The sequence below is a fragment of the Myotis davidii genome, unplaced genomic scaffold (genome assembly GCF_000327345.1).
Source record: "Myotis davidii unplaced genomic scaffold, ASM32734v1 scaffold539, whole genome shotgun sequence".
NCBI classification, from domain to species: Eukaryota; Metazoa; Chordata; class Mammalia; order Chiroptera; family Vespertilionidae; genus Myotis; species Myotis davidii.
Window position 1 is genome coordinate 1,871,396 of NW_006290028.1, and position 15,884 is coordinate 1,887,279.

The 15,884-nt window shown below is 51.4% G+C and overlaps 2 protein-coding genes across 3 annotated transcripts in view; both read left to right on the forward strand.

Moving 5' to 3' along the window:
• AGBL4 (ATP/GTP binding protein-like 4) overlaps positions 1-15,884 on the forward strand; it is a 646,044-nt gene that overhangs the window by 449,375 nt on the left and 180,785 nt on the right. The gene's annotated exons all lie outside the window — the stretch shown is intronic.
• BEND5 (BEN domain containing 5) overlaps positions 1,940-15,884 on the forward strand; it is a 33,105-nt gene continuing 19,160 nt past the window's right edge. For both annotated transcript variants that reach the window (XM_015563300.1, XM_015563299.1), the window contains exons 1-3: positions 1,940-2,069; positions 3,894-4,019; positions 4,236-4,494. In XM_015563300.1, the coding sequence (XP_015418786.1) occupies positions 1,965-2,069; positions 3,894-4,019; positions 4,236-4,494 (490 nt within the window). In that variant the 5' untranslated portion in view covers positions 1,940-1,964. The remainder of the gene's footprint in view (positions 2,070-3,893; positions 4,020-4,235; positions 4,495-15,884) is intronic.

Sequence of the window (15,884 nt, forward strand, 5' to 3'; positions counted from 1 at the left end):
TTCTCTCTCTCTGTTTTTGTTGTATTTTTCCCCCACATGAAAACACCATCCATCCCATTTCAGGATAACTTCCCTGGGAGTATTTTCTTTAGGTTTCACATTTTAGCAGCTTATTGGCTTAAGAGTCATGATAATTTATCGGAAGGGGGCTGTGACTCTTAGAAAGACCACATCTCTGATGGGTTGTTCATGCCTAACTCATCGGGTATATTTCATGGGCACAAAGAGAACAGGCTTTGTTTGTGAAGACAGAGCCTGGTTCCTCCAGGTAGTAGAAAGGTGGTTTGCTTCTCTGATCAGGAGGAGGGTTAACAAAGACCACCACTTTTTTTCTTGGGCAGTTCCCTTATACTCTGTTCCTTTCTTAAGTCATTCCTATGTTTTTTAAATTGTATCTTTGCTCAGAAAAATAAAACAGTTCCTAGCATGTTGATAATAGCAATTTTAACATGCCATTCATTGAATGCCTACTGTGTGCCAGGCATTGTGCAGTGAGTTATGTGAATTACTGCTGTTACCCCCGCCTCTCGGGACAGAGGAGACTCCTGAGCTCACTAGACTAAGGCCTGGCCCTTCCTCCTCACCTGTCATAGAGCAGAGGTTCCCACGGAGGTCTCTCTCAGACCGGAGTCCTGCCTCTGACCAGCCAGGCTTCCATTCCTACGATCATTTGGGAAGATTTGGCATTTGACTATGTTCTGGAATCATTACCAGCTTATAAGCTTCCTTCTCAGCTTTACTAACAAGCTGTGAGGAGAGGAGCCTGGCTTGGGGGAGTGTAAGAGCGTGTTTAGCACAATCACATACCCACACACTCACACTCACGCAGACCCTCGAAGGCTGGATTTAACCAGCCGCCTGGCCATGTGCCACCTCCAGCAACGGGCGATGTGCCTGGCACTGCACTGAGGACACAGCAGTGGGGACGTTGGAGGAGGGAAAGACACAGTGGTCCCCAGGGTTCAGCCAGTCCCAGGAAACAAGACCCCAGTGTTCTTACCTCTAGGGGCCAGTTCCGAGCATGTCCAGATTCCTGCCTCTGGGACTTCCTGTTTGAACTCTTGACATCCACTGTGAGAAAGATCTGGGAAATAAAGTTTGAAATCCAAGCAGGAGAAAAACAATTCCTTTAGATTATTTGAAGTTGATATGAGGAAGTGGGAAGAAAAAGATATCCTTTTGGAGTCGTGCAGCACTTTACAGTTTGTAGCGCACCTCAGTGTGTGTGGTTACTACTGGGTACTGGGCGAGACACGAGAGGCCTGACTCCTCCACGACCCCCTCCATCTTCATCTGGAAAATGAGAGGGTTGGACCAGTTGGTCGCTCAGGTCCCTCAAACTCTGTCAGCTGTGACCTGATACCAATAAGACAGCGGGAAACGTCACTTGTTGCTCTTTCTGTATCTGTCTTACCTCAGCCTGTCTGCTGCCTGGGAGGCCCCTGTCCTTCCAGCTCAGCTTTGCCTCCATAAGAGCTGTCATCCCTTTCATGCCTGTTGGCACCCGAGCTGGCAGGAACCCACCACCTTTTTCTGGGAAGTCACTTGGCTTAGAAAGATCTCGGTTGTTGAGGGATTCGTGTGCTAGTTATGTTTAGACCAGAGAGCAGTGTAAGGGCCACTCCAGTTCCCAGATTCTAGACTTCCATAAAAGGCCACCCTGTACGATGTACTTAGAGAAAACCCTAAGCAAATCCATTGGATACCATTTCAATGCTTTGTCCAGCGCACCTTTAGTAAATACCCCCATCCCGGAGTTAGATGTGACTGCTGCTCTCAGAGCCCCCGCATGCAGGAGGGAACAGGCCGTGAGTTTGTTTGCGTCTCCTGTTTAACTGGTCTGGCCTCCGTGGTTCTCTAGCTTTTAAGCATATGGGCATCGTTTAGACTCATTTGGACCCATAATGAATCTTGTTCTCTTGATATGCATTTTAGAAGACAAATCTGACCTTGAAAACAGTGTGATGCAGAAGAAAATAAAAATCCCCAAACTCTCTCTCAATCACATAGAAGAAGATGGGGAGGTTAAAGATTACGGGGAAGAAGATTTACAGCTTAGACACATCAAGGTAACAAAATCTTTCCCTTTTTTGGAAGTACGTGGGAGCATTCTCAGAGTTCTGACAGCTGAAGAGTTTTAGCCTGGCCTCCTCTCCCCACTAGATGTCCCCTGGCGTCCCAGGTTAGGAGAGGGTTGCTGCCAACCTCCTGGGGAGCCCTGACTCAGGCTGTGCCACCACGCTGGTCCTGTTTGCACCACCTACGCAGTGCACTGCTGCCAAGGGTTTGGAGGGTGCGTGCCTCTGGCCCACAGCTCTGGAGGGGTCCCTGCTGGGCCCCAGGAGCACTGAGCACATAGTTCCCGGGCAGCAGGTCCCAGCGGGTCACTATCCGATTGCCCCAAACAGTAAGGGGTGGACTCCCTCAGAACAGGGTGAGCCAGGTTCACAGAAGGGGATTCATGGGTTGGAAGAGAACTTTTGCATGAGGTTGCATTTCCTTTGGTGTGCACCCCAGTTGGTCTCCTCAAGCCTTCACTTATAAACCTAATGAAAACCCTGTTCAATAAGCCAAGTGTTTTTTCTGTGCGATGGGTACCACAGGGGAAGAGAAAGAGAGATGCCTTCTGCATTGATCATGGTCTGATTGTGGACACAAAGTCCAGGGCATTCCAAAGGTGTAATCCAAAGATGCAGCTGAGTTCAGACTATCCTTTCATTGCTCCCTGGCAATGGGCCTGGCCTTGGGGTCATGGAGATCAGCCAGATGTGGTCACTGCCCTTGGTCTCGCGGTGCCGGTGCCATGATGCAGACAGATATCTAAAACGGTCATTGGAATTGTAGCTGATAAGTTCATCTAGACCAGCAGCATCTTACCCCAGCAGATAAAATGGCCCCACCCTGGGTGGAGAGTTCCATGATCCTGTCCCTCCCACTCCCCTCGGTGGAAGCTGCATCCTCAAGCAGGAACTTCCTCCAGCAGCTGGAGCCCCGCATGTCCTGGATGATTCTCTTCTCCATGAACCGTCCCCGCTGTGTCCCACTGTCTTGTGGAACTTCAGCTTAGCCAGAGTCCAGGGCGGGGCTGGTAGACATGGGGAAGGGCTCAGGCTGGAAATTGGGCTCCGAATCCTGGTCTGGCTTCGTCTGTAGCTCACCCATGACCCTGAGACTAACCTTCCCCTCCCAGCCTTCATTTTCTTACCTGTAAAAGGAGGGATTGAACAGAAGAAACTTTCAGCACTAGCATTCTTTGAACTTTTCAGTTAAGTAAACATTTATCATGCCCCTGCCAAGTGCCAGTCTGGGTAGGAGTGGAGAATGGGGAAACTAAGGCACAGCTGCCACCCTAAGTGAGAGTAGATGACATTCTTAGCATCCTCCCCAATTAAAGCATTCTTAAGGAAAAGGTTACTTGATGGAATGCCCCTTTTCCACTTTTATGTTGTTGAAGAGATTTGAGTGGTGACTGCCCTGGGGGACTTGGCTTGCCCTGATTTCTCCCTGACTCCCCATAAATACACATTGAAACCCCTTGTGAGCTGTCACTGCCTAGGCCCTATGGGTGGGGTGGGGGCTGGGATTGGGGAGGGTGGTCATGGTATGATACACGTCCCAGGGGCAGGGTGATGGAAGGGAAAAGTGCTGGCCTGGGAGACCGAGTCCTGGTTCTGCCCCCACCTGCCCTTGAGACTTTGGGCAAGACCCTCCCACTCTGCGCCTCTGTTTCCCCATTTGTAAAAGGAAGGGCTTTGACTGCATGTCTGCATGGGTTTCTCCAAGCACTGATGTTCTGTGGTTCTGTGATTCTAGGATTGTCTGGGGAATATTGAGCTGCAGTCCAAGAAAAGTCCCAGCTGCCCTTGCCTGAACTGATTCTCGTTGTCCTACAGAGACCCGAGGGGCGGAAGCCAAGCGACGTGGCACACAAGAGCATTGAGGCCGTGGTGGCCCGGCTGGAGAAGCAGAACGGCCTGAGCCTGGGCCACAGCACATGCCCAGAGGAAGTCTTCGTGGAGGCCTCGCCGGATTGTCTGGGGAAATATTGAGCTGCAGTCCAAGAAAAGTCCCAGCTGCCCTTGCCTGAACTGATTCTCGTTGTCCTACAGAGACCCGAGGGGCGGAAGCCAAGCGACGTGGCACACAAGAGCATTGAGGCCGTGGTGGCCCGGCTGGAGAAGCAGAACGGCCTGAGCCTGGGCCACAGCACATGCCCAGAGGAAGTCTTCGTGGAGGCCTCGCCGGGCACGGAGGACATGGACAGCCTGGAGGACGCCGCCGTGCCCCGGGCTCTGTATGAGGAGCTGCTGCGCAACTACCAGCAGCAGCAGGAGGAGATGCGCCACGTGCAGCAGGAGCTGGAGCGGACTCGCAGGCAGCTGGTGCAGCAGGCCAAGAAGCTCAAGGAGTACGGGGCGCTCGTGTCCGAGATGAAGGAGCTACGCGACCTCAACCGCAGGCTCCAGGACGTGCTGCTCCTGAGGCTCGGCAGCGGTGAGTGCCCGCCCGCCCTGCACGCAGGCGGGTGCTTGGTGCAGCTCCACACCCAGGAGGGCACAGGGGAGGTGGGCCAAGTGCCCCGAGGCCAGGGAAGGGCAGAGACAGCTCAGCAGTCACCCCAAGGAAGAGCTGCCCCCTCCCGCAGCGAAGCTGACAGGAGCTTATAATCGCAGCAGCCGAGCACCTAGCGCACAGTGGGGACACGAGACGTGCAGCTCAGAGAACAAGTGGGCAGAACATTTGCCACCAGCCACTCATGGCATGTGTTCCCTCAGCCAGAGGCAGTGCCAGGGCTCATAGGAACCTCTGAGGAGGCTTTAGGTAGTGAGGAGAACTAGAGGTGATCCTAAAAATGCCATTCCTGTAAGTGAGAAAGTGGTACATGCCAGGCCAACGATGTAGATGAAGCGGTAGGAGAGTTGAAAGGATGGAGAGGGGTTATTTGTAACTGAGGGAGCCTCCAGGGAGGAGGCAGGCCTTGACCAGGGCCAGTGGGGGGTGTTTAAGGCACAGGAAGAGGCCGAGTGGCAGCCCGGAGTCTGGAGAAACACCCGAGCATGCAAGAAGCTTGACTGCAGGTGGGGTCTGACGGCCAGTAACTGCGGGCTTTGGAAGCAGCACCAGCCTGGGGTGTCTGGACGTGTCTTGGTGGGAATGAGAGGCATTGAAGAGCTTTGAGCAGAGTGCGTGGCCTTAGGAGATTAGCCCACAGATGTGTGGAGCTCCTCTGCTTCGCTCGCAGGACTCAGGCTCATACTGCACCGATTTTAACACACCGAGGGGTTTTAGGCTTTCTCATCTAACATGGTTTCAAAGCAGGAATAAGGGGAATGAAAGACGTCAGGCTTGACAGCAGGGAGAGATGACTGCTTACCGTGGTGGAGAGACAGAAACACTCAGAACACAAGAGTCCAGGGTTATAAGGGATAGAAGCCAGTCAGCATTGAGGAATCAGTGTAATGCAAGCCCATGGCCCCCACAGCCCTGCAGCCAGCCATGACTAGCCCTGGGTCAGTGTGCCTCGCTCAGAAAGGGGGCAGCCAGTGTTGACATTAGCCTGTCCCAGAGTTTAAAGTCAAAGGCCATCTGGTGGTCAAGAAGGAGGTTCCCATGGTCCAGATCACAGATTCCTATGTGGAGCCTCATTCCTCTTTGACATTAGATACATGTGCTCTCACTGCCTAACTTGTGTTGATAGATGCCCCTACATCTTATACTGTGTCCGTAAGGCAATCATTTCTCAGTGGATCTTCAGATTGGCCCAGGGAGTCTTCCTGTCACAGAGAAGGAACCGGAGTTTGGGGCTCGCCCAGAGTTGCATAGAGAGGCAGGAGCAGGGGCAGGGGCAGGGGCAGGGGCTGAGCTTATCTCAAACCTCATCTCTCAATTCCTAGGCTGGCAACTTCCTCACTCCTGACGCTGCCTTGGCCGTGGCCATCCTTCCAGACCTCAGACGAGGTACACAGTGACGCTAAGTTACAATCCATAGGTAGCTTAGAAGGTTACTAAAATTTTTTTTATCAAAATAAAATCTCAAAGAGAAACCCTAACTAAACATTTGTGAAAGCTGTGTTGGCTTGGGGTAGGGGATGAGGACCAACTGTAATTTTCAGAGAAAAGAGTGTCAGGTCCTCAGATGGGTAACTTTCTTTTCATCGCACTGTACGCTATGCCTGTTGTAAACGTCTTGGGGAAAAGGCACAGTAGCACAAACTCCCCACCATGTTTTCCCGACTCCCATGGAAACTGCCTGTTTTGCAGGCGTGTGAACGCTTAAACCCCAGAACCCACCCCTACGCCTCTGAAGCAATATGACGCTCTGCATTGTTCATCAGCGTGTGCCTCTCTCATCTTAAAACATGCAGACAAACTTGACCCCAAGAGTAGTTTTGTGCCGAATCTTTCCAGGCTCACCCACCCCACAGGCCTCCAATGCCATGGTGACAGCCAACAGCTGGCTCTTCCCTGATCCTAGTCCCGGTCCTCATCACAGTGGGACGGACTGGAATAGAAATCAGCTCAAACCATAAGCATGTGGAGTACCCACCATTGGCAGTACCCCTGTTGTGAGCTCCACGGGCACCTCAGAAAATCACTCCCACTATCCTGACCTCTGAAAGTGTAAAGCCATTTACTAGCACTTGTTCATGGGAGGTGGGGACTGCGCCAAGTTCTAAGATAGATCCACAAGATATAATTCAAGGTCTCTATCGTAGGGGAAGGTGGTTGCTTTCATGCGTCTAATCTAGTCTCTAGAACTGGGCTTGATTCAGCCGCCAGTATCCTCACTTCCCAATTCTATGGCTTTGGGAACCTTCTTTTCTTTCTCCTTCCTTTTCTTCTTTGCTTCCTTCCCTGCTTTTCTCTTTTCTTCCACAAATATTTATTGGCCTCCTGCTATGTGCCAGGCTTTTTGCCCGGTGTTAACATTTTGATTTATTGAAGCTACAGCCCTTGCCCAGCTAGAGAAACTCAAAGTGTCACTGACACAATGAGTGGCAGCACAGGGCATGCATGCCACCACAGGGACAGAAGCACACAGAGCTGTGGGGAAGCAGGGAGGGCACCCACCGAATTTGGGGGGTCAGGGAAGAAATGCCTCCTGAAGGAAATGGCTTTTGCGCTGGAGCCTGAAAGAAGGCAGAAATGAGTAGGTGGGAAGAGTGAGGAGCAGTCTTGACAGAGAACACCTCTCTGAGCCTTGATGTTCTCACCTGTAAAATGGGAATAATATCTTTCTCACAGCCTTGCGAGCCACTGCATAGGGCCTGGCAGTGTGCCGATGCTCAATTACTGTTCGCTCCTTTTCCACACCGTTTAGTGAAGGGGCTAAGACAGAGCTTAGCTTGTTTTTTAACTCTGGCTTCCCCAACCAGTAATTGGCTGCATGACCTTGGACGGATTAACTAACTTCTCTGCCTCCCTGGGTTATTATAGAAGACAAAAGGGGTTGTATATATGCATGTTCATTTGTTCATTCAATGACTCAGTTCATTTGTTCTATGCCTAGGAACTTGGGGATATAAAAAGAAGGCTAAGACATTGGAAGTTGGGTAGGGGGTGGTGATGTAAGCATATAATTAAAATTCTAGGCGAGGGGCTAGCATTTGAAGTAGATCTATTTTTTGGTGAGTTTGGAAAGAAACACCCCGTTGTAATAGCTCCTGGTCCATACATAACAGACAGAAACCTAGGATAAGGCAAAGGACAGCCAGAAAGTGCTCAGAGACCCTCTCTGATTCTCGGCTTGACACGCCCTCTAAGCAGCACATCCTGGCCTGGGGTTGATGTGTGATCTGGGCTGTACCATCCTTGGTCTCCTGGGCCTTCGTGAGCATTGTTCTTGCAGGCCTGTCTTGTGTGTTTTTCACACGTCCACCTTGCCCATGGGCCCGGCTCGAGGGCCTTTGTCCACCTTGAGGGCTGAATCATTCACACTGTAGCAGGCAGATTCCGAGATGAGGGAGGCCAGCAGGATAGGAGATGCTCAGCTTTAAGCGGAAGGCTCCCTGCCGGGAAGAATCACTGCTCACTCTCCTAGGCATTGGGGCCTTCAGATGGCAGGTGGGAGGGGCAGTGAGCAGGAGCCTGGCCTCCTGAGCCTAACGGGTACTTAAGAGTGGGAGCAGGTTCCTAGAAGCCGGGAGTACTTGGTTGGTGTACCTGGTGGAGGTTGGGGGCAGAGGGTTGGAACAGCAGCAAGAAGGTATGAGATGTTTCAGAGATGTCACTGGATGGCTCACCTCTTCGTTTATGCGTTTATTCGTTCTTTTCTTCATCTCACAAATAAACACAAAACAGATCTCACAGGAAACGATTCTCTGGAATAGGGAGGCATGGAGTATGAGGGACCTTTGAGAGCATGTAGGCTGTCGCCCTCATGTTGCTGATGAGGAAACAGGCCAGGAAGTGTCATGAGCCCATTTTCAGAGGCCTCCTGACACTTGGTCCTGTGTCCTCTCTCTCAGAGCCCTCACCCCACATGGCCTTCTTTAGTTCATGGGACACCATTGTCACTGACATGGAGGTGACCCCTCGGCACTACTCCCCACCCCAAAGGGTGTCTCTCTCCTTCTCTATGATCTTAGCACGGAAAGCAGCCATCTCTGATGCAAGCAACCTCATCTCCTGCCCTGCTCTCAGGACCTTTGTGGCTGTAAAAATTAAATGAGGAAGCATGTATAAAGAATACAGCAGCCACCCCCGCCGCCCCTTATTCACAGTTTGCTTTCTTATCTGTGGTCAACTGAGGTTCAAAAAAATTAAATGGAAAATTCAAGAAATAAACAATTCATAACTTTAAATTGTGCGCCATTCTGAGTAACCTGAGGAAATCTCACTCCATCCTGTTCTGTCCCACCCAGAACATGAATCATCCCTTTGTCCAGACTATGCGCGCTATGCGCACTGCCAGCCTATTAGTACTTAGTAGCCGTCTCGGCTATCAGATGACTGCGGTATTGCGGTGTTGTGTTAGTGACCCTCATTTTACTAAATAACAGCCCCAAAGTGTAAGAGCAATGATGATGGCAATTCACATATGCCAATGAAAAGCCATAGAGTGCTTCCTCTAAGAGAAAAGGTGTGTATGCATAGGGAAAAACAGTACACGTAGGGTTTGGTTCTATCTGCAGTTTCAGGCACCCAAGGAGGGTCTTGGAACGTGTCCCTGTAAATAAGGGGAGACTGCTGTAGAGCCCGGGGACCAGCATATGCTGTGTCAGTCCCTTCTTCCTTTTCTTCCCTTCCTGCTCCCTCTCTCCCGACGAAGTAAATGCTGGGGATGCAAGAAGCATGAAGATACTCTAATTATACAATACAGCTTCATTTGTGTATAGACCCATTTCTTCATTCATTCATTCAGCAAGCATTTATTGAGGGCATGCGTTGTGCCAGGACTGTGTTAGCTGCAGGAATATAGACATGAGTAAGACAATCCCTTTAAAACATTACCCAGCTTGGGGTTAGGTAGTGTTTATTAAACTGGGGCTTGGCAGGCTCCCTGGATTCTAAGGGAGTGAGGGGAAGCAGAACAGTGGAGAGCCTGTTGGAAGGGTGGCTCCGGTGCATGTGCAGGAGTGAACTCCCGGGCCTCTCAGTTTCAGAATCCTCTCAGCTGGATTCCTTGTCCTTCAAGGTCAAAGACAAGCCTTAGCTATCCTCCTCAGCTTTTAGCACTGAGAGTGCAGTGCCTCTTAGTTAAATTCAGTTTTGTGTGATTCAGGTAACAATTCAAATGAGACTCAGAAGGGCCGTGTGGGGAACATGGGGAGGAGGAGATGGGACCACTGCTTCAGGATGCACACAGCCCAGTGGGAGGCAGGCATGTGCCCAACGGGACACCTCACACAACAGGACATTGTGATTGAGGAGGGGGCGCATGATGGCCTTGCGTTTTATGTGCGCTTTGTCAGGGAATGTAGGTGAAAATGATGGATTCTGACCAGAAGATCTGCACAGTACTTTCCTGGTTTCAAGGCACCTTGCCATTTTTACCTCATTGGACTCTTCCTATAGCCTTATTGTGAGGCCAGGTGTAAATTAGTATCCCCCTTCGCGAGAGGAGAACGCAAAAAGAAGAGACAGCGTCCCTGTTGGCCAGATCACAGGCTGTTGGCCTGCAAATCCGTCCTGGCTCTGTAGGGCTGGGTTTCCGCCATCCCTGTTCCCTCATGCCTTGCGTTCTGCCCAAGGTCCACAAAAATACCAGCTTTGATCTCTCAAATCCTTTGCGGTCTAAGCTGGATTCTGTAAGCACGGGTCTCTGACGGTGTCTTTGAAAAGGCAGCTAATATCAGCCAAATGCCTCCCGCTGGCTTTCCCTGTCCTGGCAGCAACCAGGGCTTTGGCAACAGATATTACTCGGGTTTGAATCTCAGCTCTTTCATTCATCACCTGTGCAACTTCAAGCAAATGTTTAACCCTCCCCAGCCTGCGCTCTGTCCTCTGTAAAATGGATGAATTCGTGCCTACCCGGTGCAGGCAGGAGAGCCAGCACAGTGATCAAATGCCTGCCTGGGTCCTGAGCTCAGAAATACTGGGGTTCTGAACCCTGGTTTTTCCACCAGCTAATCTTGTTACTTGGGCAAGTTACTTAACTTCCTGGGCCTTAGTTTCCTCACCCAGAAAGCAGAGTAAATGATTGTACCAACTGTTACGGTTCTTAGGGGGGTTAAATGAGCAAATGTGTGTCAAGACCACTGCCTAGGGGCTGGGACATAGTGCTCAGTGGGTCCAACATTAGTGATGTGGGGTCACTTGAGGACGCACATGAGATAATGTGTGGGCAGCACTTAGTACGTCAGGAGCGCTCGTCCTACAGAAGAGTGTAGATGTGGTTGCCTGGCATAGCCTAATCTTCGGTCAAGCCCTGTGTCTCCTTGTCTCCTGGAGATTGCTAGTTTCCCTTCTCAGAAATCATATTTTACAGCTACGCCTGGTCTTGATTTCAAGCTCACTGGTCTGTAGTTTATAGATTTCTCCCCGACTCACGTTTCCTGGGTGGAATTCCATCTTCCCAGCTCAAGTCCTGGACCCTCCTTCTGAGCCCCTCCATTGTCCAGGCATCACTAGTTGTACCTCCGTCTCCTCTTTGCCAGGGCTCTGCTCCTGAGGCTCTGATCTCAGCACCCTCTTCCATCTCCAGCCTTCGGTCCATTCTCACCAGTAAGCAGGGCACTCACAGAGGCTGGGCTCTGAGAGAGCCAAGAGGATGGGCGAGGCATCCGGTCAGGCTAGGTTTTCATATCCCCACTGTGGAGGGGAGGCCCCAGAGGCCTGCAGCCTGCCAGCTGCTGCAGCAAGTGTGGAGCAGGGCCAGAAACCACGGTGCCCAGTACCTCCTACATCTGGATCCAAGGCAGGAAAAGACCGAGTACTGAGAACTGGGATTTTTCCTCTTAAACATATGGGTCATCTTCCCCTTTGAAGCACATATTGCCCTGTGGATTGAATCAGAATTAGCTACAGTTCATCCTAGATTTTTTTGAGGAGCTGATTTCAGAGTAGTCAGTCCAGGACCCTCCATCCTCTTTCTCCCTAGAGTTCACTGTTCTGGGGCAAAGGGGCTGAGGGACAACTCCAGGCGGTCCCTTTGCTACCTGCTTGGGCAGTCAGACCTGCAGAGTTGCTGGGCTTTCTCCCTGCTAATGCTTGGCTTGGGTGTCACCCTGTGGCTGGCTGGTTTGCTGCTGGATTTGCCGGCCAGAGGAATGGAAGTGGGAAAGGTGGGCAGCTGCTCCTCATGGGCAGGGCTGGCCTCTCTGAAAGCCTGCTTAGGGCCTGAGGGGAGGTGCTTTTTCATACCTGAAACAACCCTAGCAGTAACTAGATAATGAGATAAAGCTCAGAGATATCTTGCCTGAGGCCACACAATCAGGAAATAGTAGAACTGGGTTTCAGATGGAGATCTGTCTGTCTTTCCGTGCACAGGGCCGGCTGCTTAGGGGCACTCCGCCCCATGCTTCTGCAGCACCGCCTCCTGCCTGCCCTCACGGTTAGACCTCCTTTACGTGCTGCGCTGGGCTCTGGGGCTGCCGGCCTCTTGAGCTGCTCGGTGGAAGGCTTCCTGCCTAATTTAAGAGCCCACCATTCCTTCCTAGTGTTAACTTTGCCAAGTTATATGGCCTCACGATGCCAACCAGAAAATTCCTAGAGTTTTTTTTTATAGAAATTGTCTCTTTAAAGAGCACCTACACCCACCTCTCACCCCCATCTTATAGAAGGGGACCCTGAGGACCACAGAGGAAACAGGACATGCCTATGCCATGTGGAATCTGAACAGTCCCGTCCGTCATAAAAATGAAGCAGCGATAATGTTCGGCCAAGATCGATGGGTGGAATCAGTCCAGCCGCCGGGGGTTCAGCAAGACCCAGAGGCTGGCCACACCCTCTCTTGCCATTCCAGGCGGCTCTCTGAGTTTGGTTGGAGGTAATTCGTAGAGTTCTAGGACCTTCATCCTGTAAGGAGTCCCAGAGTCCATGCAGCACAGCCTCCTACACAGCCATGATCGTGCAGCCTCCGGTAACATTCCCCTACCAGTGGTTCTCAACCTTCCTAATGCCGCGACCCTTTAATACAGTTCCTCATGTTGTGGTGACCCCAACCATAAAATTATTTTCGTTGCTACTTCATAACTGTAATTTTGCTACTGTTATGAATTATAATGTAAATATCTGATATTTACAGGATGTATTTTCAGGGGTCGCGACCCACAGGTTGAGAACCGCTGCTAGACACAAGAAGCTCACTCGCTGCCTCCCAGGGCAGCCCATTCCAATTTGGGATGCCTCTGACTGTGGCCAGTGTTTTTGTACAGGAACATTCATCGGACTCTCCAATGTTCCAGACCCTGTGGAAATCAAATAGCTCAGGCTTGGTTCCTGCCTCCAGGAGTCCCAGTGTCATCAGCAGACCATGGGGATGCAGAGAGCCTCGCTGTGCTGGGGCTGTCTCGTTGGGAAAGGGTCTAAGGAAGGCTCCTTATATGACTGGGGCAGAGGTGCTGAAGGTGGCTGGGGAAGGCCCCCAAATAAGGAACTAGTCGGATTTCTCCAAATAATGAGGGAGTAAATGGTGTCCCAGACAACAGGAGAACCAGGACAGAGATTTGGGATTGTGAGGGAGGCTGCCTTATTCAGGAACTGCAAGTGGTTTCTGGCTGGACTGCACAGTGGAGAGTAGGTAGGAGGGCGAGACAAGGCTATAGAGGTGAGAGCAGCTGGAAACGGTGCCAGCCCCTCCTGCAGGTGGTACACGGGGCTTTCTCCCCACTGGAGTGACCTGGGGTAGGGTCGCTCAACCTCCAAGTTAGTGTTGCCTCTGAGCCAGGCAACTCAATCAACAACCATTGAGCAAAGATGAATCCCAGATGGTCCTGCTTTGGAAGAGTTCATGGTCTGAAGGGTAGGTTAAGCAAGGCCAAGGTCATGAACTGATTTGGTTGGGAGCCATCAGCCACATGGTGGAACTCTGCCTCTCCACAGCTCCTACCCTCAGGTGCCCACTGTGCCTCAGAGCTGCCCCTCTGGAGTCAGTCTTATTCCCACCACAGCACCTCCGCCACCCATCCATGCCACCCAGTTCTGTTCCATGCATTCAGGGCAGGTGCAGGGCCTTCAGGGCTGCTTGGCAAGGCAGACCCGTGCTGCCTGCATGTCCCGGCTGGGTGGATGCAGTCTGGGCCCAGGTCATTGGGTGGGGAGGGAGGTAGAAGAACCACAGTTGAAAAACCAGCCCAGTTTCTCTGGCCACCAACTGGCGAAGGATAGGTTCAGTGCTCCTAGAGGTGCGATGAATCCTAGCAACGCCCCCTCCTCCTCACCACTCCCCTGCACAATTGAGGAGTTCTACACAGGCCTAGGGAAGGACTGGGAAGATCGGAGATGAGCTGAGGGCCCCCAGAGTGGCCTGATGTGGGAAGCCGGTGAGACCTGAAAGCTGCAGTTGGCCCAGGGGTAGGGTAGTGGGAAGAGCAAGGCTTTGGAATGGAATCTACAGCCCTCAATTGGACCCCTGCCTCCTGTGACTTTAGACAGATTACTTTACCTCCTTGAGCATCTACAGAGACAATAAAATCTGGTTTGCAGGACAGCCATGAGGATTAACTTCTTTCATTGAACATGTGTTTAATGAGAGTTGATGTTTGCCTGGGACACTGTGCTGGGTGCTGGGGATAGGATAAACAAGACCGGCTGTCTTCAGCGTTTCGGTTCCAGCCAAATAATCACAGGACAGTGTGGTGAAAAGTCCTACAGAGATAAAGGGTACTTTGACGTAAGGTGCTGAAGACATTCAGTAAGTGTCGGTCACCTGCCCCTCTCAGGGGAAAGCATATATATCATCTGAAATGGACATCTGTATTTCCTCAGCGGGAAAATATCTTGACCTCCATGACTACGGTCCTGGCCTGCTCTACCACCCCTTCCCCCCTGCTCTGAGAGTCTGGCCTCACTGTGGGAGGCATCTACCTGAGGTGCAGGGACCCCACCCAGCCCAGGACCTCAGACTAGAACTGCTTCTCTTGCCTCCACCCAGCAGAGCCTCCTCTCAGAGGTTCTCAGAAAACGGAGAGGGGAGGAGACAGTCCGAGGAGCTGCTGTGACCCTGCCCCCTGCCTGTCCGCCCCTCCACCATCCCCAGACCTTACTCACCCATCAAAGCTCCAGTAAGAGCTCACCTCTTCCCTGAAGCCTTCCAGGGTCACTGATCTAGCAGCGATCTCCCCCTCCCAAGTCTGTGCAGATCATCACACTGCTCACTTCCTAGTTGGTCAGTGAGCCTCGATTCTGTGCCACCTGCTCTAACCACTTGGAGATAACTACCCCATTCCAGCCCTTCCCCCCAACAAGCTCTGTCCATCCGTCCTCGGAGACCCCGCATAAACCTTGTGGCCATCCTCCTGAAGACTCCCCAGTCTTCTCCGGATGCAGTGCCTCCTTCTTCGCTTCTGTTCCCTAGTCTGCGTCCTGACCCTTGTTAGCAACACAGGGTGGCGATGATCTGTTGCCTGTCTGGTCAAAAGTGTAGGACTTTTCATCATACTGTCCCGTGATTATTTGGCAATTATCTGTTGCCCACTGCTGGGCTGTCGATCAAGGCCTAGCCCAGGACTGGCACTTAGTAGGTTCTCACTGAAGGAATGAGACCAGATTTGTCCACACCCTCACTGGAAGCATAGGGGGCTAAGAAGCCCATATGTGGCTACAGCAGCAGGTGAGAGTGGCAGATGAGGGATGATGGGGCCCACAGAGGAGCCTGGGCCAGCTCCCTGTCTGTCCAAGATCCTGTGCACCTCCATTGTTGCATAGCTGTCCTATGCTCGGCTCCTTTTCCGCAAAGTGCAATCCTTCTTCCATCCCATCCGCTGTGCCTCTGCTGCACAGTAGGGGTTCTGTGTGCACTTAAGAGTTCTGACTTGGTTCACTTTGCATTTATGAAGAAGCTAGAATTAAACTGAGAGCAGAGACACTTCCTATTCACACCCAGAAGTGTAAGTGGCAGGACTTAGTACTTCTCTAAAAAAATCTGGTACTATTAGCTTTATTTCAGCAGAAATCAGAAATGGTATTCAATGTCCCAACATACATATTTTGAAGAAACAGGTGCTTTTTGAATCTTTTGGAAGTAACACGAACATTCGCTTTTAAGAGAGGTTTTCAGAAAGAATAGCATCCAATTTAAGATAAATAAGGACAAAGAAAGGTATAATTTCATTTTTTTGTTGTGCCAACAAGCATTACCGAGCCCCTCCCTCTGCCATGATTCCCATTTCATGGAAAAAGCCTCTGCGGCTTAAAGAGGGGAAGGAAGTAACAGAACTGGGATCTGCACCGTGTTTCCTAACACCGTGCCCAGTGCTTGCCCATCAACCCCTTCTCCATCC